Genomic DNA, 24,848 nt, shown 5'->3' with positions numbered 1-24,848 from the left:
GGTAGCATAGCTGTTTCACCAGAAGAAAATATTGTGAATATCCTTAGTGCCTTCAGATTGGGTTTGTGTCTACTTACCCTGGAGTGTTCCTCGGGGTCAGTATTCCTGAGCCAGGCCACCTCTTACAGCACTTAGTCTCTCTTAGATCCAGCCTAGAGATGGTGACTTTGCCTTAGGTGTGGCGAGGGTGGAAGAGGTTTATAAACAAAGCTGGCAATGTATGTCCCCAAAGTGGCCATTTTCTTTTCTTTTTTTAACGTTTATTTTTGAGAGAGAGAGAGAGAGAGAGAGCGAGCATGAGTGGGGGAGGAGCAGAGAGAGAGGGGGGGACAGAGGATCTGAAGTGGGCTCTGCACTGACAACAGTGAGCCCGATGTGGGGTCATGACCTGAGCCGAAATCAGACGCTCAACCAAGCCACCCGGGCGCCCCAAAAGTGTCTACTTGCATCAGAAGGCACTGTGCAGGCAGCAGGCTCTCTGAGGCAGGGGATGCCTTTCTCTTGCAGATGGATCTCAGAGTCTGTGGGCAGAGTGGAACAGCCAGTTACTCCCTGGGCCCGCGGTCAGAGCCCTGTCAGCCCATAAGGTGTATGATAGATGGGGACTCAAGGCAAGCATTGCGTCATGGAAAGTTCTAGGCAGCAAGTGGAAAGATGTAGATGCAGCGAGGCGCCCCTGTGGGTGTTGGGGAATGGTTGGAGTGAATGTTCAGGCCCCGGATAAGCTCACCCGGAATGAGCCCATTAAGGAGTAGAATTAGTTGTGGCATCAAAACAGGAAGAAATGGCACCCAGGTCCATATTCAGGGTGAGCCTGGGGTCTAGAGACCACAGGCGGCCAATGCCCAGAGGCTGTTGTGAGGGACCCGGCACAGCCAGGACTCCCTTGAGGGAGGTCACATGTCTTCACATCTGCCGACCACCGTGACCCCTCCCTGGTGTGAAGCCCGAATGGGGCCTGTATGAAAGCCAGGAAGATTATAGCTCTGGCTTTCCTTTCCCATTCCAGGAATAAGCATTTGTGTCTGGTTGGATGGATCCACGGGGAGGGCTAGGGAAAGCTGGGTAGAAACTACCCAGTAGGGAGCAGCCAGGCTTCCCATGCCCTCTGTGAGGACCGAGATCTGCCTATATCATGTGTCCAGGGAATGCCGCTGAATCCAATCGAAAGCAAAGCACTACAGGGTAATCTGGTGTTTCTGGTCATGGGGCCTTCCAGTACCCTCTTAGCTCTTATCCATGGAGTCATCCGGAATAGGAGGTTTCCAGAAGCAAGTGACTGGCCTCCTTCAAGCCATCCCCAGTGATTTAGAAGGAATCCGAGGCCTCCTGAGGCAACATAGGAGGCTCTAGTCCCAACTTTACCAGGTGACCTCAGACAAGTTATTCACTGCCTGAGCCCCAGTTTCCCCAACTGCAACCTGGAGAACACAAATACGTATTCTGTTTTGTGAGTTTGCCTGAAGGCACCTTGAACAACACCAGAGCTCTGTGCACACCTGAGCAGTTCTTGCTATTAGATTGGAACGGAATTTACCAGAAATCAGGGCCTACCTGTCCAGTTACCTTTGTGTAGCCAGTGTTTGGCACATACTAGGTGCTCAGTGAATCTTTTCTGAATAAACCAACATGGAAAAGGACAATTTTGAGACTCATTATTACTGACAGTCATTCCATCAGAGCCAGCAGAGAGGCAGGCCTCTGAAAAGGGCATCAGGTCGGTAGATCCAGTCTTGGAACTGACTTTTCAGCTCAGTCTTTCTTGCAACTGACCTGCTGAGGGAACTGGGGCAAGTCACATCACTAGTCCGGGCCTTAGCTTCCTCATTTTGTTCAAAGAAAGGGTTGGACAAGAAGAGTTCTCGGGTAGCTTCTTGGCTCTCTAGTCCTGAGGATTTGCTGGGGGTGACCATGTGCCCACCCCCATCTGGGTTCCTTGTGACCAGGGAAACCATTCTCCTGGCCCTGCCCTTCTCCCCGTGTGTTTTCTTTCTTCTTGGTATTTTTTACTTGGATTGGGCTATCTTCATTTGCAGGAGTTTAAATGCTGCTTTGGCCTTTTGTATATATGTACCCTACCTCCCACCCCAATGGGGGAGCTCCCTTGGGCAGCGCTGCCTCCCCCCGCCCAGTCCTCCACCGCACCTTATAGGCAAGACCATCTTCCTCCTCAGCCTGCACATCCCACCCCCTTCAGATTGGGAGAGGCCTCATCTTCTTGCTGGATCTCTCCCCACGATTAGACCCAGAGCTGTGGCTGCTGCCCTCACGACGGGTGGGGGAGGGCAGAGTGACACGCTTGCTGACAGACTGAGGCGGTGCTCCTTTGGGAGGGGGCCAGCAGCCGCAAAGGTGCAGCCGTGCCAGGTGGGCCTTGCCAGCCAGAGCTATTTTTAGAAGCCATGTTTGCAAATTTTGTGTTAATAGTGTCTCTGTCCAAGCTCTGGCTCTCAGGACTTAGAGAGGAGGAGAGCCTTAGAGAAACCCTCCCGCCTTGTTCTCCTCCTCCCCGTCATTCGTGCTCTCCTCCTCGCAGGTGGCTGGGGTTAGTGGGGTACAGCTATTTGTGTGCAGCACATCGTGGGTAGGAATGGGGCGGGGGTGGGGGAGAGGTGGAGAAGCTTAGAGCTCAGGTTGCTTGAGTCCAGTCTCAGAGGGGTGGTGGGACCCCTAACCACAGGACACCACTGTCAGTGCCCATGTCACTGGATGGGAACTCTCAGTTGCCTGGTCTGTCACCACCTTAAGCAGTGAACTTGAGCCCCCACCAGGGTTCTATATGTCTCTGATGACACCCACCCTCACCTGCAGGACTTAACTGAGCCTGTGCTGGTCTCAGTTGAGCTCTGGTCCCAGTGCATCTTCCTGGCACAATCCATCAAGGGAAGGGACTGGCAGGTGGCAGAGAGGTGAGCAAGGCCCACACGGTCCCACCCTTAGCAGCCCTGATCTGACAAGAAAGGCAAGGTCATTGAGCACATTATTACCACTGTGAGGGGGATTCCAAAGGACAAATGGTGGGTGCTGAGAGAGTAGAACTTGCTCTAAGCTGATAACTAAAGTGTGAGCAGAAGTCAGGTGAGAAGTCGGTGGAAGAGAGATCCGCACGGCTGGAGCAAATCCTGATCACAGGAGGCTAGAGTGTAAAGGCCCAGAGGGCGAGCCTAAGGTTCAGTGATTCTCTGACCATGAGGCAGGGGATCCCTCTAACCACAGAGGCTTCCAAGGAGGAGGCTCCCATTTTTTCCTGGTCCCTACCCACCTACAGACCTGCACCCCACTCCACCCCCAATACCTAGGACAGCCCAGGATGGAAGGTGCCTCCCCTGCAGGGCAGTGCCTTCGTGCATAGTCAGGGATCCTAAAGACCAGGGCTGGAAGGGACCTCATAGTGCCACCACTGGTTGTGTTAGGACTCTGCTTGAACACCCCAGTGCTGGGGAGCCCAGTCTAATGGACAGCTTGATAGGGAGTGAGCAAACTCTGACTAGGAACATTCCTCCTGCTGAAACCCACCTTCCTGTGCCGAACCCATCTGGCCCTAGCCATGCGCTCCTTCTGCTGGAAGACAGCCTCCTATAACTTCTGGAGACACAGGGTTGGATTCCAGGCCTGGCTCTCTCATTTAGAGCTGTGTGACCTTGGGCAAGGTCAACCTCTCCAGGCTTCATCTGTAAAATGGGGATATTAATGAAGTTGGGAGGACTAAAAACGAAGTGGAAGAAGGTCTCAGCCCAGGGCCTGGAATACAGTAAAGACCCAATAAACATTTTCAGTAATGGTACTAGGTTATCATCATTACCATGTAATACACGGGGAAACTGAGGCCGGGAGCGGTCGGCGGGGGGGGGGGGGGGGGGGGGGCGGGGCGGGGCGGGGGCGGGGGGGGGGGCTGGGGTCGAGGGCAGCTGAGCGGGAGCGGCGTGCAGCGGGCCGAGCGGGGGCGGGCAGCCGTGGCCTCAGGGGCCCTCTCCCGGCTCCGGCCCCCCTCGCCGCCCGGGCACCGCTCGGCTGCCGCGCTTTACGAGCAAAAACAAACACGTCCCACAAGCGGCCCCTGTGCGGCGCGGCCCCGCGCCCGCCAGCGCCGCCGCCTCCCGGTCAAAGCCGGCTTTGTGCCCGCCCCGCCGCCCCCGCGGCCCAGGCGATTTTAATTAGTGTCTGGGTCTGCGCCGGGAGATGGAAATCAAAGCCCCCGTTCTTCCAGCGCCCCCGCCCCGACCCCCGCCTCCTGCCTGCGGATCCCCAGGCTCCGCGTACCCCTGCTGGCAGCCGCGGGAAGTGGAGCCCTCCCGGAGCCGCCGCCTCGAGTTCGAATCGCGCTTTTTAAGGCGCACGGACCCGGGGCACGTCATGGGCGCCCCGGGCCTCGGTTTCCCCAGTAATACTAGCATTCAGCTCAGGCAGCCAGCTCATAAAATGTTGCTGGGATGGCTGATGAAGTCTGACTCGGCGAGCAACCACTAGAGGATGGGGAGGAGGAGAAGGCCTTGAGGGGAAAGGCTGCGTTGTGGACAGCTCTCTATGACCCAAGTTCTGAACCTTATGCTCTTCAGGGTTTCTTAATTTTTTTTTAATGTTTATTTATATTAGAGAGAGAGCAAGTGGGGGAGGGACAGAGAGAGAGGGAGACAGAATCCATAGCAGGCTCCAGGCTCTGAGCTGTCAGCACAGAGCCCGACGCGGGGCTGGAACTCATGAGATTATGCCTGAGCCAAAGAAGTCCAACGCTTAACCACTGAGCCACCCCGGTGCCCCTGCTCTTCAGGGTTTCCTAAAGGGGCAGCCTGGACCTTTGAGTCTGCCTGGGGAGCTTGTTTAAAATGCCAAAACCTGGCCCCACTCCACACCTGCTGAATCAGAACCTTGGGGCTTGGAGCCTCAAAATCCACATTTTGAACAAATGCCATGTTGATTCTGGTGCCTGAATGTGGCATGTGCAAAGGATAAATGAGCCATATTGTTAGAAAAATACAGTCTTTGCTTCCAATCTCCACAGTATCCTGACTGAAGTGGGACATTTGGCCCCACTACTTAGTTTTATTCCCCTTATAGAGTACTGTGTCCTCCAGGATATCGGTGTCCTTGCTCACAAAATGGGCACAACCTTGAGAATCAAAGGTGTCCTTGAGTGGGAAAGGCCATTAGAAGCAGGAAAACTCCTAACAGTCCCCTCTCTCACACTCTGCCATTAACACCTACCTCTAAAGGTATTTTGGTGAATGGCTGCTGCTGCTCAATACCGTGCTGTGGCTCCCAGTTGCCTTCAAAATAAGACTCTGACTCCTTATGATGGTGTTCCAGATTGGGTCCTGGCCACATCTCCTGCTGCTTTCTCACAGTCCCTCATCTTGGTATGAAGCCACCCTCCATTTCCACCTCATCCCAACATCTGTGCTTTCCTGCTTACTTGCCTTTGCCCAAGCTGTCCCTTCCGTGGAAAAATACTTCCTCCTTACCACCCCCCTACTCTATTTCAAATAGCCAGACTTTGTCATTTCCTCATGACCCTGTTGAAAGGCTACCTCTTCCATTCCTGTCCCATCCCGGTCCCAGTGGGGTGTTCTTTACCTCCCGGGAACTTTTTTTTTCTTAAGTTTATTTATTTATTTCAAGAGAGATTACGAGCAGGGGAGGCGCAGAGAGAGAAGGAGAGAGAGAATCCCAGGCAGGCTCAGTGCTGTCAATCCAGAGCCTGACCTCTGAAATCATGACCTGAGCCGAAATCAAGAGCCGGGATGCTTAACTGACTGAGCCACCCAGGTGCCCCTCCCATGAACTTTTTCAGCACTCTGTTCCTCTGTTAAGGCACTGACTGTCTTTTATTACTGGTTAAAATCTTGGGTTTGGGAGTTTGATAAACCTGGTTTGTTACTCTGACTCCACCACTCTGTGACCTTGGGTGAGTCTTTTAACCTCTCTGAGCCTCTGTTTCCTCTTTATGATTATTGAGGGGGTTAGGGGACATAAGGAAAGGGGCAGTACTTGGGGCAGAAGCTAGTCAGTGCAGGGTCACAGTTAAAAGTGCAGGCTCTTGGGGCGCCTGGGTGGCGCAGTCGGTTAAGCGTCCGACTTCAGCCAGGTCACAATCTCGCGGTCCGTGAGTTCGAGCCCCGCGTCAGGCTCTGGGCTGATGGCTCGGAGCCTGGAGCCTGTTTCCGATTCTGTGTCTCCCTCTCTCTCTGCCCCTCCCCCGTTCATGCTCTGTCTCTCTCTGTCCCAAAAATAAAAAAAAAAAAAAAAAAAAAAAAAGTGCAGGCTCTGAACTAGAGTACTCGGGTTGGAAACCACATTCCACCCCTACTCATTGGCAGCATGACTTTGGATAAGATTACTAAACTCCTCTTTGCCTCGGTTTCCCCAACTATGCGATCAGGATAACAATAGCGTGGCAGACAGCCCCCATGGTGTTCCCCATGATGTTCACACCTTGCATAATCCCTCTCTTTGAGAATGGGTGGGACCTGTGATTTGCTTCTGGCCAGTGGAATGTGGCAAAGGTGAAGGGATTTTGTAGAATTGAGGTCCCAAATCAGTTGATTTTAAGTCACTCAAAAGGGAGATTGAGTGGGTCTGATGTGATCAGGTAAGAGCCCTTAAGAGAGGAACTAGATCCTCCATGGAGTCAGAGACTCTGTTCCTAACTTTGAAGAAGTAAGCTGTTGTTGTAAGACCAGCTGGTAGTCGCTAGGAACTGAGAGTGGCTGGCCCCTGGCTGGCAGCCAGCAAGAAAAGAGGGACTTCAGTCCTATAACCGCAATGAGATGAATTTTACCAATAACCTGGGGGAACTTGGAAGTGGGTCTTTTCCCCAGTTGAGTCTTAGATGAGACCACACCCCTGTGGATACCTGGATCGTGGACTGGTGAGATCCTGAAGCAGAGAACCCGGCTAAGCCGTGCCCAGACTTCTGGCCTATATAAACTGTGAGATAATAAATGTGTTTTAAGCTGCTAGATTTGTGGTAGTTTGTGACCCAGTAATAGAAAACTAATACAAATCATATTCACTTCATAGGGTTCTGGTAAAGATTGAGTGGGGCCACTGAGGTAAAGCCAGCCTGGTGCTGGTTCATGGGAGATACTCAGTAGTGATTAGCTGCCATGAGCCAGCTAATTATGTTTGGAACACAGCACTTTACAAAAATAAATTTTAATCACCAGCTTATTAATTAGTTCGTTTACAAAAACCATAGGATTTGCAAGCAGGAAAACTACATTTGAGCAAACTTGCTGTAAGACCTTCCCCTTGCTATGTTATGACTGTTAGGATGCTTTAGGCTGCAAGTATAGAAAACTTGACTAATAGTGGCTGTCTTAGGTTGGGATTCTTAGAAACAGAACTTAAGGCAAGGAGTCATGTGAAAATGATGTGTATTAGGAAGAAGGTTTCCAAGAGAAACCAGAGTGAGAAGTAGGACTGGAGGTGGGGGGGTGGGGGTGACATCAAGACAAGTCCCACAAAGAGAAACTTCGGCTCCATCTTATAGAGGAGCTTCGAGGACAGTGCATGTCACTCCTCAGAGCTGGAGGACTGACACCTCTATACTCATCTGTCACTGGTTAAGGGCCTCCCTTGAGGTGGGGCAGGGGTATAAATTCCCAGGCTCTTCTGGCTTTTCACGCTCATAGGCAAAGTGGGTTCCAGCAGCCTGAAGGCCATCCTCTGACAAGGGGAAGCAGGTGCTGGCTTTTGGGAGTGAAAGCACAGTGGGAGCCGGTGTGTATGAAAATGTTAAAGGGATGAGAGGGTCATTGGCAGCATTGCTGCAGTGGCATAAGCTATAAGGACATCTGTTGTTTGCCTAACAAGAGACGTAGGTGGTCCCCAGATTGGCTCAGTGTGAGTCATTGATGTCACTGAGGACTCAGCTCTTTTCAGCCTTCCTTAGCATGGCTGGTTTTCATATCCTTAGCCTCATGGCCACAAGATGGCTGCCGCAGCTCCATATCTCACGTCCAGCCGATGGGATCTGAACTAAGAAGCAAAACAGGGCGGTAGCAAAAAGACTTTCTCTTCACAGGACTCTCTCCTTTGAGGAGGAAAATCCCCCCTTCCACAACCCACCAGGTTGGATCACATACCCAGCCCTAGACCAGTCACCAGCAGAGGAGAGTGGGTTGCTAAGGTTTGCTTAGGTCATTCAGTAGTTCACCCCAGGTGCTGAGCACCTGTCCAGTGGGGTTCTGTTAGCACAGAGGAGGTAAGGGAATGACTACTGGGTGGGCACCCAAGAGTATCTGCCACAGCACATCACTCTTCCTCATTTGCAGAAGGAGAATACTGGTACCTGCCTCTGAGATTCACGGGGAGGTTTCACTGAGCAGATTTTAATTGCTCGGTATGTCCACGCCTTTTTTTCTCTGCTGTTTCTCTGTTGAGCTCATGGAAGGCAGGGACCATGTCAGGTTTACCCTTGCTTCTGTTGCTTCAGCCCTCTAAAGAGTAACTCCATCAATTTCTCTCCACGTGTTGCCACGCCCTAGTCCAGACTGCCATCACCTCTCACTGGTAGCTGTGATGGCTTACTCATAGATTTCTCAGCTCCCGTTCTTGGCTCCCTCTAAGTCTTTCTCCCACAGAAGCCTGACAGATCTTTGTAAAACACACATCTGATTGAATTATATCCCCGCTGAAAATCCTTCCAGGCTCAAGAAAAAGGGCGGGCATGGGGGTTGGGTGGAGGCTGGGGAGTGATATTCAGAGTAACTACTGGTTTGGGATGGGCCCTGGGCAATCAGAACAGGCACCAACATTGACAGCAATGCCAGCACATCCTTCCTGCACATCGGCCCTGTTCTGAGGGCCCTGGGAGAGCTGGCCTCTGCCTGCCTCTTTGGTTTCTCTCTGGAGACTGTCTGTGCCACCCGCCAATCCTCTGCTGCCTGTACCACCCTGCCTGCACTGGGCCAGTGCAACTCTCGCGTCGGCCTGATCTGCTCGCCCTTCCCCAGATGTACGACTCGTCTCCAGGCTTCTGAATGTGTTTCCCAGGGCTGGAACATGATTCCCCCACTTCTTCTGGCTACTTCTTTAAAACTTGCATTTTGGGTGCCCCCTCTTCCAGGACACTTTCTCTGATACTCCTCTCCTCCGTCATGGTCTCTCATGGCCCCTGTGCTTTCTTCTGTCCAAGCACGTGTCACTCAATCGCCATTGTTGATGTCTCTTTCTCCCTCGCCAGACTGGGGTCTTTCTGAGGGCACGGTGGGACACACAGGACAGTTGCATTACCTGCGCTGGTAGTAGTGGGTGGTGATAGTGGTGGTGGGGGATGGTGGAGGCCAGCACCACTCTCAGACCCAGGCCCCTCTCTGACCTTCTTCCAGCTGCACCCCTCCCCATAGCACAAGGAGTCCATTGGTTCAAGAGGATATGTGCCCCTCCCCTCCTTCCCCACACTCTCCTAGAATTCTCTCCCCAAACAGCCCAAGTCTGCTTCCAGGACTGCATAGTCCTCTTTTCCAAGTCTGTTCTTTAAGCCAGAGGGATAGTTTGCCCAGAAAGTGGGGAGAAGGGAGGTGGGCTTGGATGGAGCTTGGACATTTTTCAGTTACTATCCCTAGGTAACAAAGTACCCCCAAACTGAGCAGCTTAAGACGGTTGTTTTTTTAATGCTTATGAATTCTGTGGGTCAGCTGAGCAGGGCACAACGGGAATGGTTTTGTCTGCTCCATGATGTCTGGGCCTCCACGGAGAAGACTCAGTGACTGGGGGCTGAAATCATCTGTTTATCCATATATCAGATCATGCTAGTAGTCGGCAGGGAGCTCAGCTGGGGCTGTTGACTGGAGTATCGCTGTGTGTTCTCCAGGTGCTTGGGCTTCCTCACAGCATGGTGACCTCAGAGTTAGTTAGACTTCTTGCCTAGTGGTTCCGGATGTGAAGGGCAAGTATCTCATTAAACAGCCAGTAGCTGCATCGCCATTTGTGGCCCAGGCTTGGAAGTCACCCAGAATAACTTCTGCTTCATTCTATTGGCTAAAATGAGTCAGAGCCCACCCAGATATAAGGGGAGAGGACATGGGCCAGACTTCTCAATGGGAGGAGTATAAAAGCATTCTGGACGTGTTTTAAAAACATCAAAGACTTGCAGACTGGGGTGTCTACACCTGTGTGTACGAGGCCCTTCACACTACAGGACAGAGTTGAAATAAGAAGCGAGGTGGACTGAAAGGAGGAAGTCAGGGGCCAAAGGTCAGCTCTCCATGTGTTTCCATGTTCTGGCAAAGAAGAGGTCAGACAGTTTTAGATTTGAAGTTGGGCTTTTAAGTCATCAAGAAGGTTTATTTGTCAAGGTAGAAAGATAGAATGTATTTATTTAATAGTTTATTAGTTTGATTTGTAACTTTTAAACATGTAGGGTGTGATGTGTAGGCCCCATTTGTTTTCCTTCCTGGACCCTACAAAGTGAGGTGCGGCCCTGGTGGTGGTGGCAGTGGTAATGGTGGTGAGAATGGTAGTGGTGGTCACTCAAGGGCTCAACAACCACTTACTGAGCACCTGCTGTATGTCAGGAGTCAGCCACGTCTCACTGTTGTCTTCACCATTAATGCCATTCTTCCTTCCCTCATTTCCTTCTTCAGTAAGCATACACTGAATGCCTCCTGTGGACCAGGGGCTGGGGATGGAAAGATAACCACCTCGTGGTCTCTGGCTCAAGCAGCTTACTGTCCAGTGGGAGAAGGGCTCAGGAACACATCATTGCAATACAAAAGCATGAGTTTGGTTGCCGAAGGGCATATGATGTTGGGGCAGCAGGGAGGCCCAGTGAGGGCTTTTTCTGAGGAGGACTTGGAGCATAAGCTGGAATACTGCAGGAAGGGACTAAGGAAAGGCACTCCAGAAAGAGGGAATAGCATGTTGAAGGTGTGGAAGCAAGGACACTGGTTTAAGAAGTGATCCAAAATTGTAGTGGTGGTGACTGGGAACAGGGATCCCTGTAGTGACTGTGTGTGGGTGCCACCTCCTTATTTGAGGGAACTGCTCCCCACCCCCCCAACTCCAGTCATGATTCTGATACCTCAGCCCAGACCACCATCTATGTACCCAAGATGAACCAACCAGAGTTGTTCCCCCAGAATCTTTCTATAGGAATTGGAAGGGCAGATCCTTTGTACCCTGTCTGATTGAGAGCTAGTAGGCACCTGAGCAGTGCAGTGTGCTGCCTGCTTCTTGAAAGAGTTGGTTGGGAAGAACAGATTGGTATGCAGGGGTCAACAGAATGTCGTGATGGTGTCAGAGTCTGTGCCTCAGGTCTTCTTGGAGCCCAGATCCATCCCACCTGGGTCAGGTAGGGCAGCAAACTGGACCCTGGAGCGCTGCTGGGACAGATGATGGGGGGATTGGGGGCAAAAAGGCAGCAAGAACCAGATCTTCAGGGGTCCAGGAGGGAAGGTATCGAAGAAGGGGCTTAATGAAGGAAACAGGGTAAGATTTGTGTTTCTGAAAGATCATTCTGGGTTGGTGGGTAAGACTTGCTGGGAAGGGGAAGGGGAAGGGGAAGGGGAGGGGGTTGCTGGCAGCAGGGGAGCTGATAGGAAGGCTAATTCCACCCCTAGCCCCAACGTCATGGGGCACGGAGAGGGGAGTGAATGTGGGAGTCAGACCCTGCGGGCTCCATTAGAGCCCAACTGTAGGTTGCTGTTGGACTTTGGGCAAATCTTGTGGCTCTGTTTTGTGCCAGAGGTGATAAAGGTAGGATTGGGGAAAGACCTCTGATGTCATATGGTCATTCAAGCAGCCTTGAGCTGGGGCCAGAGATCCAGGTCCTAATTCCCACTCTAGAAGGTCTGAGATAACTTCCTGTACTCAGAAATCCATGCCACCCCACCCCCTTCCAACTTCAGTCAGCCTCCTGCAATACCTCCTGTTCATCTTCTATAAACTGGCTTTACAGGAGGAGAAGGCAGGCAGGGTGTCTTCCAGAGACCAGGGTGAGGGGAAGGGGGTGGCTGGGCCTGCCCTGCCGAGAGATGCCATTGTGCCTGGTGGGGCCCCAGGCCTTCCCTTACCCCCAAGCCAGCCCCAAACCACAGGCCACGTCCTGTTTCTCAGAAATACTGCCATTTCCCAGAGCCCAGGGTTCGTGGGGGGACAGGGGGAGGTGGCTTCATAGCTACTGGAAGAGGAGGAAACCCGGAGGCCAGGCTTGGCATCATAATTGGACTATCAGGTTTGGGGGCCAGGAAGCTACCTGGGAAGGTGGAGGCTCTGAGCCCAGGTCAGCTGCACCTGCCCCAGCCCAGGACCTGGCACTTCCAATGTTCTGGGATCCATCAGGGTACAGAATGACAGACCTTAGCTGGAATCCAACCCCTCCATTTACCAGTATGTGATCTTGGTTAGGTCATTTCCTCTCCCTGTATGTGCCTCAGTTTCCTCATCTCTTAATATGGTTGACAGTCCCCATCTCACTGGGTTGTCCTAAGGATCAGATGAAACAACAGACTTGAATGTGCCTTGTTATCTCATGGCCGGGCATGGGGGAGGGGACGTCACTCTTGCATCCAGAGCCCAGCCTGTGCCTAGCCTGGCCACCAAGTAGGACTCCCTGCTGGGATCTCTGGGAGCCTCATGAGTGGAAAGCTGGGTAGTCCTGGAAGACCACCATTTCCTTCTCTGTCATCACACACACGGGCAGACCAGCAGGGTTACACAGTGAGTTAGTTAGTGGCTGAGGCAGAGTAGATTTTAACTTGTCCTTAAACCTCCCTTCTTCCACTCTCTTGTTCCTTCTCCTTTCCCCTGTCCTGTGAGGAGGTGATGAGGGATCATCACCAAGACTCACTTACATCTCTTCCATCTGAGAAACCCGCTTCTTCCATCCGTGTCCACTGCCAGCCACTGCTCTGCTTCTCCCCTCTCCTTTACCACCAAGGTTCTTCAAAGACTTGTCTGTTTCCCTGCCTCCCTGACACCACCTCAGCCCCCCCAGACCTGTTCCTGCCTCCCAGCTCTCCTGACATTGCCCATTTCCACAGGCACCAGAAGCCCCCTCACCCCTGAGGACAGAGGGAGACCCTTCCAGGCCTTGTGTGATTGAACTCTCCGCCACCATACCCTCTTGGCTTCCCTCTTGCCTCCACGGTGGTTCCTTTGCTGATGCTCATCTGTCTCTTCTCTTCACTCTACAGTCTCTCCCAGGCTGGTGCCACCCACCTCCTGGCTTCAGTTACCACCTGCAGGCCAATGGCTCCCAAACCCCTGTCTCTGGCCGAGCCTTCTCCCAGATCCATAATATACCCCACGAGCCAGGGGTATCTCCTGAGACTCAACGTGTGCTCAGCTGAATCTTCTGAGTTTTTCCCCAGGCCCCATGTGAAACACAGCTGCACCCTACCCTCCTTCCTCTCCCTCATCCAGTCCTCCATTAGCGTCATTAGCGTGGCCTTCCCTTCTAGCCCCACCGCCTTTCTCCTGCCCAGGCCGTCGTCATCCCTCACAAGGACTCTCACAACAGCCTCGTACCTGGTGTCTGCCTCGCTCAGCCATGCTGGTCTTCACCCAGCAACCAGAGCCAGCTTGCTAACCCACAGACCTGACCCAGGCACTGAAACCCTTCCATGGCTCGTGGCTGCCCTCGGATGAAGCCAGAGCTTCTCAGCTGGGTCTTCAGCCTCACCTCCCTTAGCTCTGCCTCAAGCTGTCCAGTGAGCTGTTGGTGATTCTCCCTATGACATGCTTTTTTACATCTTCCATGCATGTCTCTCCCTGCACCGTCTCCCTCCCTCCACCTTTTCTTCACATCCTCCTCATCCTTCAGAGCCTGCTGAAGCGTCCTCAGTCTGGGCAAGCTTGTGCTCCCCATGGCCCTGTTGTCACAGCAGGTGACAAGGTGTTGTGATGCCCCATCTCCTCCTCAAGACTTTGGCTCCCTAAGGACAGGCAGAGCCGGGTTGGTTCCTTACACTGTGTGGGTCATCTAGCATAATGTCCTATCGCAGAGCAGCTTAGCAAGTGTTTCACGAACGAACACACGAAAGGGGAAGACAACAAGTCAGAGGGGTGTAAAACCACCAGAAAGCTGCCGAGCGGTTCCCAAGGCAAGCCTTGTGTGTGCACACTCAGAAACGTCTGGACCCAAAGGAGGAGATGCTGATATGCTGAACGTGTCTCCCATGGCGGAAAAGGTTTGGGGTGAACCACACAGGCTTCGGATAAGCCCCTCAAAGAAACCAGGAAGGCAGTTGGCCTGCAATACCAGGGAAAGTATACAGGGAAGTCCATTCCCGTGCTGAGGCCTGGAGCCACTTCTGATTACAGAGTCCTGCCTCCAACCCCATTCACCAGCAGAGGGGAGGGGCCATTGTGCAGGGGCGGGGGTGGGGGTATCCAGGAAAACTTTCCTGAGGAGAGACACCTGAGCCAAGTTGATGGCTGATGGAGTTCACCACGTAAATGGCTGAGCGTTCAGATTCCTGCACTTTAAATGTGAGATGCTCAGAGTTCATCATCCCGGAGTTCCGAGCTAACCCTACATGGTGAGTGAGCAAGGCCAGAATGCTGTCTCCTCTTGGATGGACAGGTGGAGGCTGTGAAGAGCTAACGTCTTCCTACTCAGGGGAGGAGGGGGAGATTCCAGCCACGTTCCTCAAACCCCAGACTCTCAAACCAGGCCCGTGGGAGCTCGCAGGGGGAGTTTGGGCAGTGCGACATTGGCCCCTGCTCAGTGAGGGCGGCAGTGATAGGCTGCTTAGCAGACTTCCCAGGCCTCCCTCAGACACCCGGGTACAAAGAGCAAGGCTCTGGAAACAATAGTCAGAGCCCTCCAAGTGACTACAGGTGGCAGAACTCCAGCCCATAGGCCACTTTACATCACCTCTCCACAGCTTCCCACAGGCTTGGGGTGGAGGGCAGCTCTGTCCTGGAGCAAGACCATGGGTCTGGGAGTCCATAGGCTGAGGTCTAGTCCTGGCCTCACCTGTTGTCACTGTGAAGTTCTGAGGGAAGACACTGGCCGATCCTGATCCTCTGTTTCCTTCTCTCTAAGGTGCGGGTGATTCCTACACTGTTCGTTCACCTTAAGTGGAATCATGAGCATTAAAACATCTTTGAAATTGCAAGTAATTGTACATGTAGGCAGGATAAATTATTAATGTTGCCTTTCATTGTAACTGTTAGGCTTTCTTCCCAGATGGTGGTGCCGGGGTTGGCAATTTGACTGTCAAGTCTTGGAAATCCTCGGAGGTGAGAATATTTGGGTTTATGACATTGGTCACGGCGGACCGGGGTGGGGGGGGGGGGGGGAGGGCTAGCCTGGAGCAAAAGACCTGGCACCAGTTTTACCTCTGCCACTGCCCCGCTCTGTGGCTTCAGGCAAATTACTGCTGCTCCCTAAATTCAGTGTCCTCATTGTAGAATGGGGCTGACAATCGTAAGGATCCCTGGAAGATTTGCTGGCAAAGTGCTTTGAGGCTCCATTTCCCCCTCCACTGGCTATCTAGAGGCAGTCCCTTTCCTAGGCTCAGTGCCAATGAGCTCCAGGAGGGGGGCCGCCCATAAAAGCAGGAGGAGCCATAGCTGGGGGACCAGGGACAGAAGCAGTACAGAGCAGGGAGGAGGCCACGGGCAGCAGACAAAAGCCTGGGCAGTGAAGCTGGGGGAGCTAGCCCTGGCTCCGGTAACAATTCACCATGAGGACAGGGCCGGTCTCTGCCTCGGCTGCATCTCAGTCTCTAGCCCTGCAAAATGGGGATGGGCAGGCCCGCCTTGTAGTCCCTGTGGGAACATGCAGGGACTGGACATAAAACTCAGCAGGCAGGATTGAGGGGTAATGCAGCTTGTTATTTATTAATATATAACAACAAAAATGATAAAGCTCATATCTGCAACTGTTTAGGTCTTTATTATAAGGTCTTGGTTGCTTTGTCTGGACTGGCTGTGACCTTCAGCTCCGGGGTCTGGGCTAGGAAAATGTTCCAGTGACCTGCATGGAGAAAAGCAGAGGGGTGTGTGTGGGGCGGGGGGGCCTGAGGGGGGTGTGTATGTGTGTGTGCAGGGGTGCATGCATGTGCACAAAAGAGGCAGAGTGACTGGGGTGGGAAAAACTTGGGACAAGAAGAACGGTGAGGGCCTGAGTTTGGAGCGCATAGGAGGAAAGGGATGGATATTTCCATCATAACCCCACATCCCAATCAGTTCTGGCACGTGACCCCAACTTCAACCAACCAGCATCTGGGGGCTGGGCTGGCTTCCTAACACCTGTTAGTGACACTCCCATCTGTGACTTCCTCTCCCCCACTTAAAGCCCCACCTGGATCCGTCTTCCCTGGGATACTGTAGAGCAAATTAAGGGCATCAGAAGGAAAGTGGTTAGGAGGGTTTCAGCGGGAAACGTTCCAATACAGCGTGGGTAGGCAGCATTGGGGCTTGAGGGCTCAGGCCTCCCTCCTCCACAGTCCTGTCTCCCTCACTCCCAGGACCAAATCCAGATGGTTCTGCTTCACCTTCCCGCTCCCAAGCGCCCTGAGTTGAGAAATCTCTGGCCCAGACGCCCACTGGATTCCTGTGCCGGGAACTGACGTCTGTGGCTGACAACCACCCTGCCCCCCTCCCAGCACCAGCAGCCTGGAACTCCTCATGAGGCCCTGGCCTCTGGCCGGGCTCTTTTCCCAGGCCCCAGTCCTCAGCCCGACGTCTCACCTTCATGGGTGCTGGGGAGTAGCCGGAAGTTCTGTGCCTCTTTCTGGAAGTCTTGCTTCCTGACTTTCTTGATCTGAATCAAGTGGAAGATTCCTGAGGGCAGAGGCAAGGGCATGAGCAGGAAAGGTAGGGCCATGCGGTCAGTGAAACAGGGTGACTTGGACCTAGACTGGACCTAGTCTCCGCCCTCCCCTCCCCTATTCTGACCAGACATCAAACCCTGTAGACTAAATTTCCTAAAGGTTTTGAATCTATCCTCCCATCTCCACTGCCACTCTCCCCATCCGGGCCCCATCACATCTTGCCTGGGTCACTACACTAGACTTCTGGCCCCTTTTACTCCCCCTCCAGTCTGTGATCCTAACTGCAGTCATTCGAAAACATACGTTACCTGTCATTCCCTTTCCCTGACCTCCCATCACCTCCCTGCTGACCCTGCACCTGTCACCCTCAACATCCTGTTCTCACACTACTCACCTGTCCACAATGTGTGTGTGTGTGTGGTGGGGGGGGGGGGGGGCTGTGTGGACAGGTCAGGCTGTTTTTTGGGCACAGAATGTGTGATAAAAATCAGTAGGTGTGTTTATCAGACTCCAAAGAGCATCAAGTGTCAGAGTGGTAGGGCCCCCTTTCAGCACAAGGCTCTGTTTGCCCAACCCCTGAGAGGCCTTCCTGTGCTCCAGCTCTAACCAACTACTTAAAGTCCTTGAGGGGCCCAAGCCTGTACATAGGCTGCCCCTTTTGCTACAACTCCTTCTCCTATTGAGTTCCATTTGTCCTGCTGCTACCAGGTAAACTCCTGCTCATTCTCTGAGCTTTAGCTGGGAAGTCTTCCTTGATTTCCCTTCCTTGGGGCACCCACAGCTCTTAGCTTGTGTTTGTGATTGGGCCTATTTCTAATGTCCTCTCCTTGTGTCTATTCTTGCCTCCCCTACTAGACTGGTTACTCATGGAAGGCTTTCCTCTCTGGCTCCCCTGAGCCTGGCCCACATTGGGCATGTAGGATAAATGAATGAACGAATAAGTGAATGAATACATGAATGAATGAATCCCTAGATGAATGGATGGATAAGTAAATATATGTGTACCCAATCTAGGCCGGGCCCTAGAGAGGAACAAGGTGTCATCTGGATCTCCTGATGTTTGCATCCCATGGGGAGCTCGCCACAGGCACCACACATGGCACTGAGGCCCTGAGTACATGGGCTGGGAGGTTGCACCAGCTGTTAGCACCAGGGTCTGTGGCCAGAAAGAACAGATGTGACAGCAAGGTCTCTGCTAGGCCAGCACAGCCCTCAAGAAAACTAAGAATTGGCCTTGCTTGTGGAAATCTGAGTAGGATCCCACAGAGGAGAATGGGCAGCACTAAGGTCCAGGAGGCTGGGAATGTCCAGCATTGTTCTCAGGACCCTCCAGCCCAGATGCCAAGGACCAGGATATGGGAGAGACTCACTCCAAAGGCCCAGGCTACATCACAAACCTCAGATGGTTCTTCCGCCCAGGCCTGACACGGCACATACCCCAGAACACAGATTGGAGAGATGACAGGATGAGGGAGGGTCTTCGTACTATAGCCTATTAAGCACGATCCTAATGACTGAGCTCTTGGACTTGGAATCAAGAGCTAGCCTGAGGGGCATGGTCATGCCCTTTGAGGGCATGCCAGGTCTGAGGGCAGCTGGGCTCTGTGGACCCCCAGGGCAGAGATGGCACTGGCAGGTGAGTCCCAGGAGATAGGGCAGGCTCAGCTCAATGTGAAAACAAACCCTTTCTCAGTGGAGCCATCCACAGTGGAGATGGGGTGGGGTATGTACCATCAGGGGCTAGAGACCATCAGGGAGGCTGTAGGGGGGCTTCCTTCCTAGACAGGGGCTGGAATTGAGACCCCTGAGGTCCCTTCTACTCTGAAACTCCAGAATCTAAAAGGCTCTTAACACTAAGCCAAGCCTCTGGGGCCTGAGGCTGGCTTCACGGTGATGTGGCCTCACTTAGCCCAGGTTTTGGTGTCCACCTGGTGCCTTTGTCTCCAGGCCAATTCTCCCCTTCCTCTCCCTGCCCCCAAGGCCTGCTGTTTCTGCTCCTCTGGGTGAGGAAACAGGGTTTCCCACTGATAGCCCTTGGAGTGTTTGTTTTGACCCCCACAGTCTGGGACAGGGAGGTAACAGAGAGGCTAATGAGGCAATTTGGCTGCCCAGGGGGTCAGGAGATGGAGAGGAGGTGTTTGCTAGTGACAGCCTGGCATTGTGAAGTTGAAGAGTCCCCACCACCTGGTCTTTTTCTGCTGGGCCTGGTCATAACGAGACCGGCCTTGAGCTACAACTCTCCGGTCTGCGCCATCCTGGGCACACCTTGACCTTCCTCAGGTCCCTCTCTGAAAGCATTAGGTCACCTCCGTGGAGATGGCACTGGGGACAGTCAGACCTGGGTTTGAATCTTTGCTTTACTGCTTAAATAAACTGTGTGACTTTGAGCAAGTCATTTTACCTCTCAGACTCCGTTTTATCTGCAAAATGGTGCATTAATACATATGCCTCAGGTTTCTTATATGGATGAAATGAAACACATTATGCCTAGGGCGAGCTCCACACCAATCACAGAGCACGGGGTATGTCAGCACCGGCTCTTGGGCCAGTCTGAGGCTGTCGCTGCCACCTCTGCCTGCAATGTGTTCCTCTTGCCTTCCTAACTCCTAACCAGCTGCAGGCCCCTCCTCCACGAAGCCTTCCAGCCTGAACAACTCAGCTCCTGGTGAGCTCCTACTGCACCCCAGTCACTAAGTCCTGGGCTCCCAAAGACAGAGGCTGGGGCTTACTACTCCCTGGGGTCCCAGTCCTTGCTGGGGGTGAGGGGAGGTCTGGAGTAAACCAGCACCTGTCCAGTGGCTGATGGAGTTTCAAGGCATAAAATAATTATAAGGGTTACTGAAGCTAACTCCTCAGCTGTGGCAGAACGCCTACCCAGCCACTGCTTGCACACTCCTGTGAATGGAGATTGCTCCCTCCCTTCTTTGACAGAAACTGTCAAGGTATGACAAAGTGCTTCCTCTCATTGGTGGAAACGTGCTTCTCTACAATTCTAAGAGGATGTGGGATGAGGATACTAACGTCGTTAGCACCTACTATAGGTCGGGGCTGTACCTATGTGATTTCATCTAATCCTCCAAACACCCTCCTCTCCAATTAACAGAAGAAAAAATTGAGGCCCAGAGAGGTCAAGTGATTGCCCAAGGCCACACAGTTAAGAAATAGCAGAGCCAGGATTCGAACTCAGGTCTGTCTGATTCCAAAGCCCCTGTTTGTTGTTCACTCAGAACACAACAGCTCCCCCTTCCTGGGGCAGTCCTTCAGAGCCATGAAGCCAGCAGTCCTGTCCCCCTGAGTCTTCTCTTCTCCAGGCTGAACAGCTCCGCTTTCTTCGTCCATTCCTCCTAGGACAGGAGGCAGAGTAGAGCAGGGAAAGAGCCGCATCTGACGTCACAAGACATGGGCTCTAGCTCCCATCCTCCACTTACTGGCTGTGTGGCCTTGGGCCAGGCACTTCACCTCTCTGAGCCTCAGTTTCCTCATCTGTAAAATGGGGATAATAATACCTAACTCTCAGGATCATTGAGGATCAAATGAGATAATGAATGTGAAAGCACTTTGTAAACTCTAAAGTGCTTCACACATTGGTTGTCATTATCATTATCATCATTCTTATCATTCCCTCTTCCACCCCCACCCATTTCAGCAAGACCCATCAGTAGAGAAAAGTGACCTTACAGCTAATCCCCACTCAGAGGGTTTAGTTTGTTTTGCTCTACCCAGGGGATCTATATTTGGCAAGAAGTGCCCAGAAAACCAAATTCTCAGCAATTTCCTCATCAATGAAAACTCCTCTTCACCTTCAGCCGGTGATAGGAGCATCTTGTTGGATTGGGTGAGTTTCTCACAGAATGAGACATATATTCTCACATAGAGGGATAGACTCCAGCCAATAGAAAAGGCTAAATGAGCCTGAAGGCCCTCCTGCTTTGAGGAGGCTGTGGATGTCCTTCTGCCTGAAAAGATCTCCCCTCACAGAGTGCTGAAGTTCTACTGATAGGCCTTTGCTTCGGTTGTAGGCATTACCCTGTCCTGGCTCCTTGCAAGTGCAACAACCCCTTCCCCCCAGGAGAGGGAGCACTGGGAGGCCCTGGATGAGCTTATCAGAACTGCCAGAGAATCACAGACAGAATCTCTGTCTCCCTCTACCTTGGAATCAGAGACTCAAATCTGGAAGGGTAGCCAGAGGCAGGTCTTCCTGGGCTAGAGGCACCTGGAGGTGCCCTGGAGGGCCCCGGAGGCCCCTGATAAGGGGGACAGGCCAGAGGTAAGCCCGACTGGGAGTGGGCCCATGCTCACCTTTTACCAGCTTCCAGAGGTAGATCTCCACCTGCTCAGAGGCCTCATGCTCAAGGGCAAAGCGATGTAGGTTGTCTGGGCTTGGAGACACTGATGTGTGGACGAGGACCCGGCCTGGCACCTTTGGACACCTGGTAGCACTGATCTCACCGTGGCCAGGGTCTGCCTTGTCCTCTGGGAAAGACAAGGAGCTGTGAACATTCTGTACCCCTCCTCCCGACCCCTGCCTGGTATGCTCAGGAAGCTGGGCCCTGGTCTGACACCCCCCCTCCGGTCTTTAAGGTCTTTGGGAAAGTTCTGGTGCCCCTGGGAAAGAGATGGGGCATTTCTCCCATACACTTCCCATTGATTAACATATTAAAACCTTCTCATCCTTCTGGGCTCAGCTCACCGTCCACCTTCTCCAGGCAGCCGACCTGGAACAGCTTAGCCTACCGTTTTTTCTCCACTCGCGGCCTTTAAAGCCCTTCTTGCTTATGCCTCCCACTCATGCCCTTAGTCTCACTGACACGCATTGCCTTGTAACTGTCTCACTTGGGTATGTTCTTCTCTAAAAGAGACCCACGGGATGAAGACCAGGAGCCATGTCCTCCAAGTCTTTTGAGTCACCCACATCACCAAACACAGATTCTCATGACCATACATGGAGTGAAAGGTTTGGGAGGGGTTGAGGTGATGATGGCAATAGTGATGATCATGGTTGTGACGGAGGGTGGTGGAGGTGATGGTGTGACTGTAGTGGTGGAGGGGACCGTGAGGGTGTAGCGGGGAGCGGTGATGGCGACAGTGGTTGGATCCAGTCCTAAAGCCTGGACATGTTGGAATTCCAAGGACATTTCCTGGAACTTTCCATGTACCAACATTCCCTATTTTTCAGGGACTAAAGGACTAAGTCCCTAAACATACACACTTCCTTCTAAATTCTTCCTAGTTATAAAACTCTTAAGAGATGTCCCGCTAAGAGTTGTAAGGCTACAGTCTCCATATTTTTAAGAGGAAATGGACTGGGTTCCAGTGGCAGAGCCCAAGATCAAGTGTGTTTGTGAGGGAGCCCAGCAGTGAACCACAGCCAGTCTCCAAGAGAATCCAAGTTGAAGCCCCACCCCTCGTTTTCTTCCAGGTGCCATTCTGTCATGCTTTGTCCCTAACCCTGTCCCAATAGCATATTACTCTGAAAAATAATAGTGACCCCTTATATTTGGATTTTGTTTGGATGTTGATTTACAATTTATAAAGCATTTTTCATCAACTCTGTCTGAGGCTCCGAAAGGAAAGTAACTTGTCTAAGCTCACAACAGTAAGTTAGGGAAGTCCGTCGGTAAGCAAGCTAACATAGACTCACATTTCCTGACGTCAAAGCCTGGGGTAGGTGCAGACTTAAGATGATTGCAGCCACTCTGTGATCTCATTTGTAAAACAGCTGAGAGATGAGGATTAATTGAACTAGGTGAAATCACAGGACAATACCTGGTGCCGGTAGGTTCTCGACACACATTTCCTTCCCCTTTTTTCCTCCCCATTCCTCTCCTTTCTGTTTTGCCAACCCAGCCCTCTAACCAGAAGTGGTAAAGGCACAACACAGCCCGCACCTTCTACCCCACCTGCTCTCCTTCCAGGATTGAGGGAATGGGCCTGTTCCTCACAACAGCTACTGTTGACAATCACAGGCTGTTCCTCCCAATGAGATACTCTGATGTTTTCTTCTGCACACTTATTAATCCTAGGGTCACATGACAGAGTTAGAGGAACTCAGCTGGCAAGTCTGGAAGCCTGAGTTCTAATTCCAGCTCCACGACTACTTTGCTCTGTGACTTTAGAAAGTCCCTTCTTTTCTCTGGGTCTCAGTTTACCCATATGTAGATGAAGGTTAAAGGAAGACAACAGTGGTCAAGAGCATTGTCTTTGGAGTAAGACAGACTTGGGTTCGGATTCCAACTATCATTTGAGCTGTGTGACCTTGCACAGGGCACTTATTTTCTTGGTCTGTAAAATGGAGACAAAGATACCTGCCCTGTCCATTTGTGGTGAGGAGTACATGAACTCCCACATGTAAAATGCCTGCTTGGCACATGGTAAGTGCACAATAAACATTGACTATTCCTCCTAAAAGTCCTAACATCCTATGATTTTATGATTTCAAAGAACCCAGAACATTATTTGATTCTGTGTCTTTAAGAGCCTCTGAATCTGTCACTATAACATTAGATATTCCATAAGTCTAATATTTTGTGAGTCTGGGATTTTCCACTCGAGTGCATCTAAAAACCCTGCATCCTATGGCTCTGAGTCCATTGCCCCATCTGTGTCGGAGATGTTCCAAGTATCTGTGCCCTGGGGACAGGGACCCAGGGCCCACTCAGGGCAGTGCCCTCCCTGCCTCCAGCATCTCTTTGTACCTGGGCAAATCTTGCAGCACTTCCCGGCCACTTTCTCAGGGTGATGGCAGGGATACTCAGTGGGGCAGGTCACCCGCTGGCAGTCCTGGCGGCCGTCCTGACAGGTGCACAAGATGCAGGGCAGGGGTCCAAAGGAGCGGAAAGCTGGGTGCCACACCTCCCCATGGGAGTATGTCTTCCCACTGTGCACGCAGGCTAGGCCAAGGAGGGCAGGAAGGGAGGAGGGTCAGTGCCTCAGACCTGGGCCAGAGTCCAGTGATGGGTGGGGGCGGGGCCTTGGGGAGCCCCCTGCTCCACCAGTCTGGCCCAGCCACACTGCTTGTAAAGCTGAGGCCAGCTGCAGACCTGGCCCCCTGTCCCTGACTTCTCCCCTGTTTCAGCACTCAGAGCTGACACGTGCCCAGAAAGTTCTTGCTGAAGAGGGAGAGTACTCCCCCTGCCCGTCACAGCATGTCTGGTGGGAGGAGAGCTGAAATCTAGTTCGGACACTTACCTGGTTGTGTGAGCTCTGGCAGGTCCCTTCCCCTTTCTTAGCCTCAGTGTCCCATCTGTACAAAAGGGGCTGGGACAGCAGCTCCTCCTGCTCCACCGGTCGGGGGCGGGGGGGGGGGGTGTCCCCCGCAGTAAGCCTGCTTTCCTCCCCCTCTGCTGCCACCATTGCCCACTTGGCCTCCTTCCCTGCTGCATCTTGACCATCTTGCTGCAGCCTAGCTCTGCTCCCTCCTTTCTTTGTCAAAAACTTTCCCTCACCTCTTCCTTATATTAGAGGATTTATTCGCATGTCTGGAGCCCCTCGAGGACAGGGACCATTTTTCATCTCTCTGTTCTGTGCCCCTCAATTCCCAGCAAAGACACGGCAGAGGCTCCAAAAATATTGTTGTGCTGACCCATAGTTCTGGTTCTAGGACTGGTTCTGGCTCTCACTCAGTACTCTGAACTTCAGGGTCTTCATCTGTGAGATGGGGGCTTAGACCTGATGCCCTTAAGGACACCTTCAGTTTTGATATTTTGTGAATCCACAAGCTCATGGCCAAGTTGAGATCAGGGGACCACTGAGTGAGGGGTGGGGGTGCGGGGGTGGGAGGTGGGAGCAGTCGGGGCCCCCTTTTCCCACCTCAGGGATCAGAGGAGGTTCCGTCCCCACCTTTCTTATGTTTCTCCTTCAGGACAATCTTGACTGTTGTGCTGCCTGCCCCCTTTGGTCGGAAGTGGCGAGGGATGAAGCCCAGAGGAGCACTGAGGCCAGTGGGAGCTGGGGTGCCCAGGACCGTCTTTCTTCCATTGTCCCCTGAACACGGATCCTGGGAATGTCTCTGCAAATGGCAGGAAGGATGAAGATCACTGATGGGCCATTGTCAGCAGAAGAGCAGCAAGACAGAGCTGCAGTGAGGCCTGCAGGTAGACACCAGCATGACTTCCTAGTAAA

General features: G+C 52.6%; 1 protein-coding gene across 5 annotated transcripts in view; it reads right to left on the bottom strand.

Annotated features, from left to right (window-relative positions):
• Positions 1-15,765: 15,765 nt before the first annotated feature.
• Positions 15,766-24,848, bottom strand: part of CHRDL2 (chordin like 2) — a 32,281-nt gene continuing 23,198 nt past the window's right edge. For 2 of the 5 annotated variants that reach the window (XM_058687767.1, XM_058687771.1), the window contains exons 7-11: positions 24,567-24,735; positions 23,423-23,617; positions 21,027-21,200; positions 16,645-16,737; positions 15,766-15,928 (exon numbers count right to left, since the gene is read on the bottom strand). In XM_058687767.1, coding sequence (XP_058543750.1) covers positions 15,849-15,928; positions 16,645-16,737; positions 21,027-21,200; positions 23,423-23,617; positions 24,567-24,735 — 711 coding nt within the window. In that variant the 3' untranslated portion in view covers positions 15,766-15,848. Of the gene's footprint in view, positions 15,929-16,644; positions 16,738-20,155; positions 20,211-21,026; positions 21,201-23,422; positions 23,618-24,566; positions 24,736-24,848 lie in introns of all 5 variants that reach the window. The other 3 variants (XM_058687768.1, XM_058687770.1, XM_058687769.1) reach the window with 3 other exon arrangements.

Source organism: Neofelis nebulosa, chromosome 10, assembly GCF_028018385.1.
Source record: "Neofelis nebulosa isolate mNeoNeb1 chromosome 10, mNeoNeb1.pri, whole genome shotgun sequence".
Classification (NCBI taxonomy): Eukaryota; Metazoa; Chordata; class Mammalia; order Carnivora; family Felidae; genus Neofelis; species Neofelis nebulosa.
The sequence above is the reverse complement of the archived record's forward strand: the minus strand, read 5'-3'. Positions and strand labels throughout refer to the sequence as shown.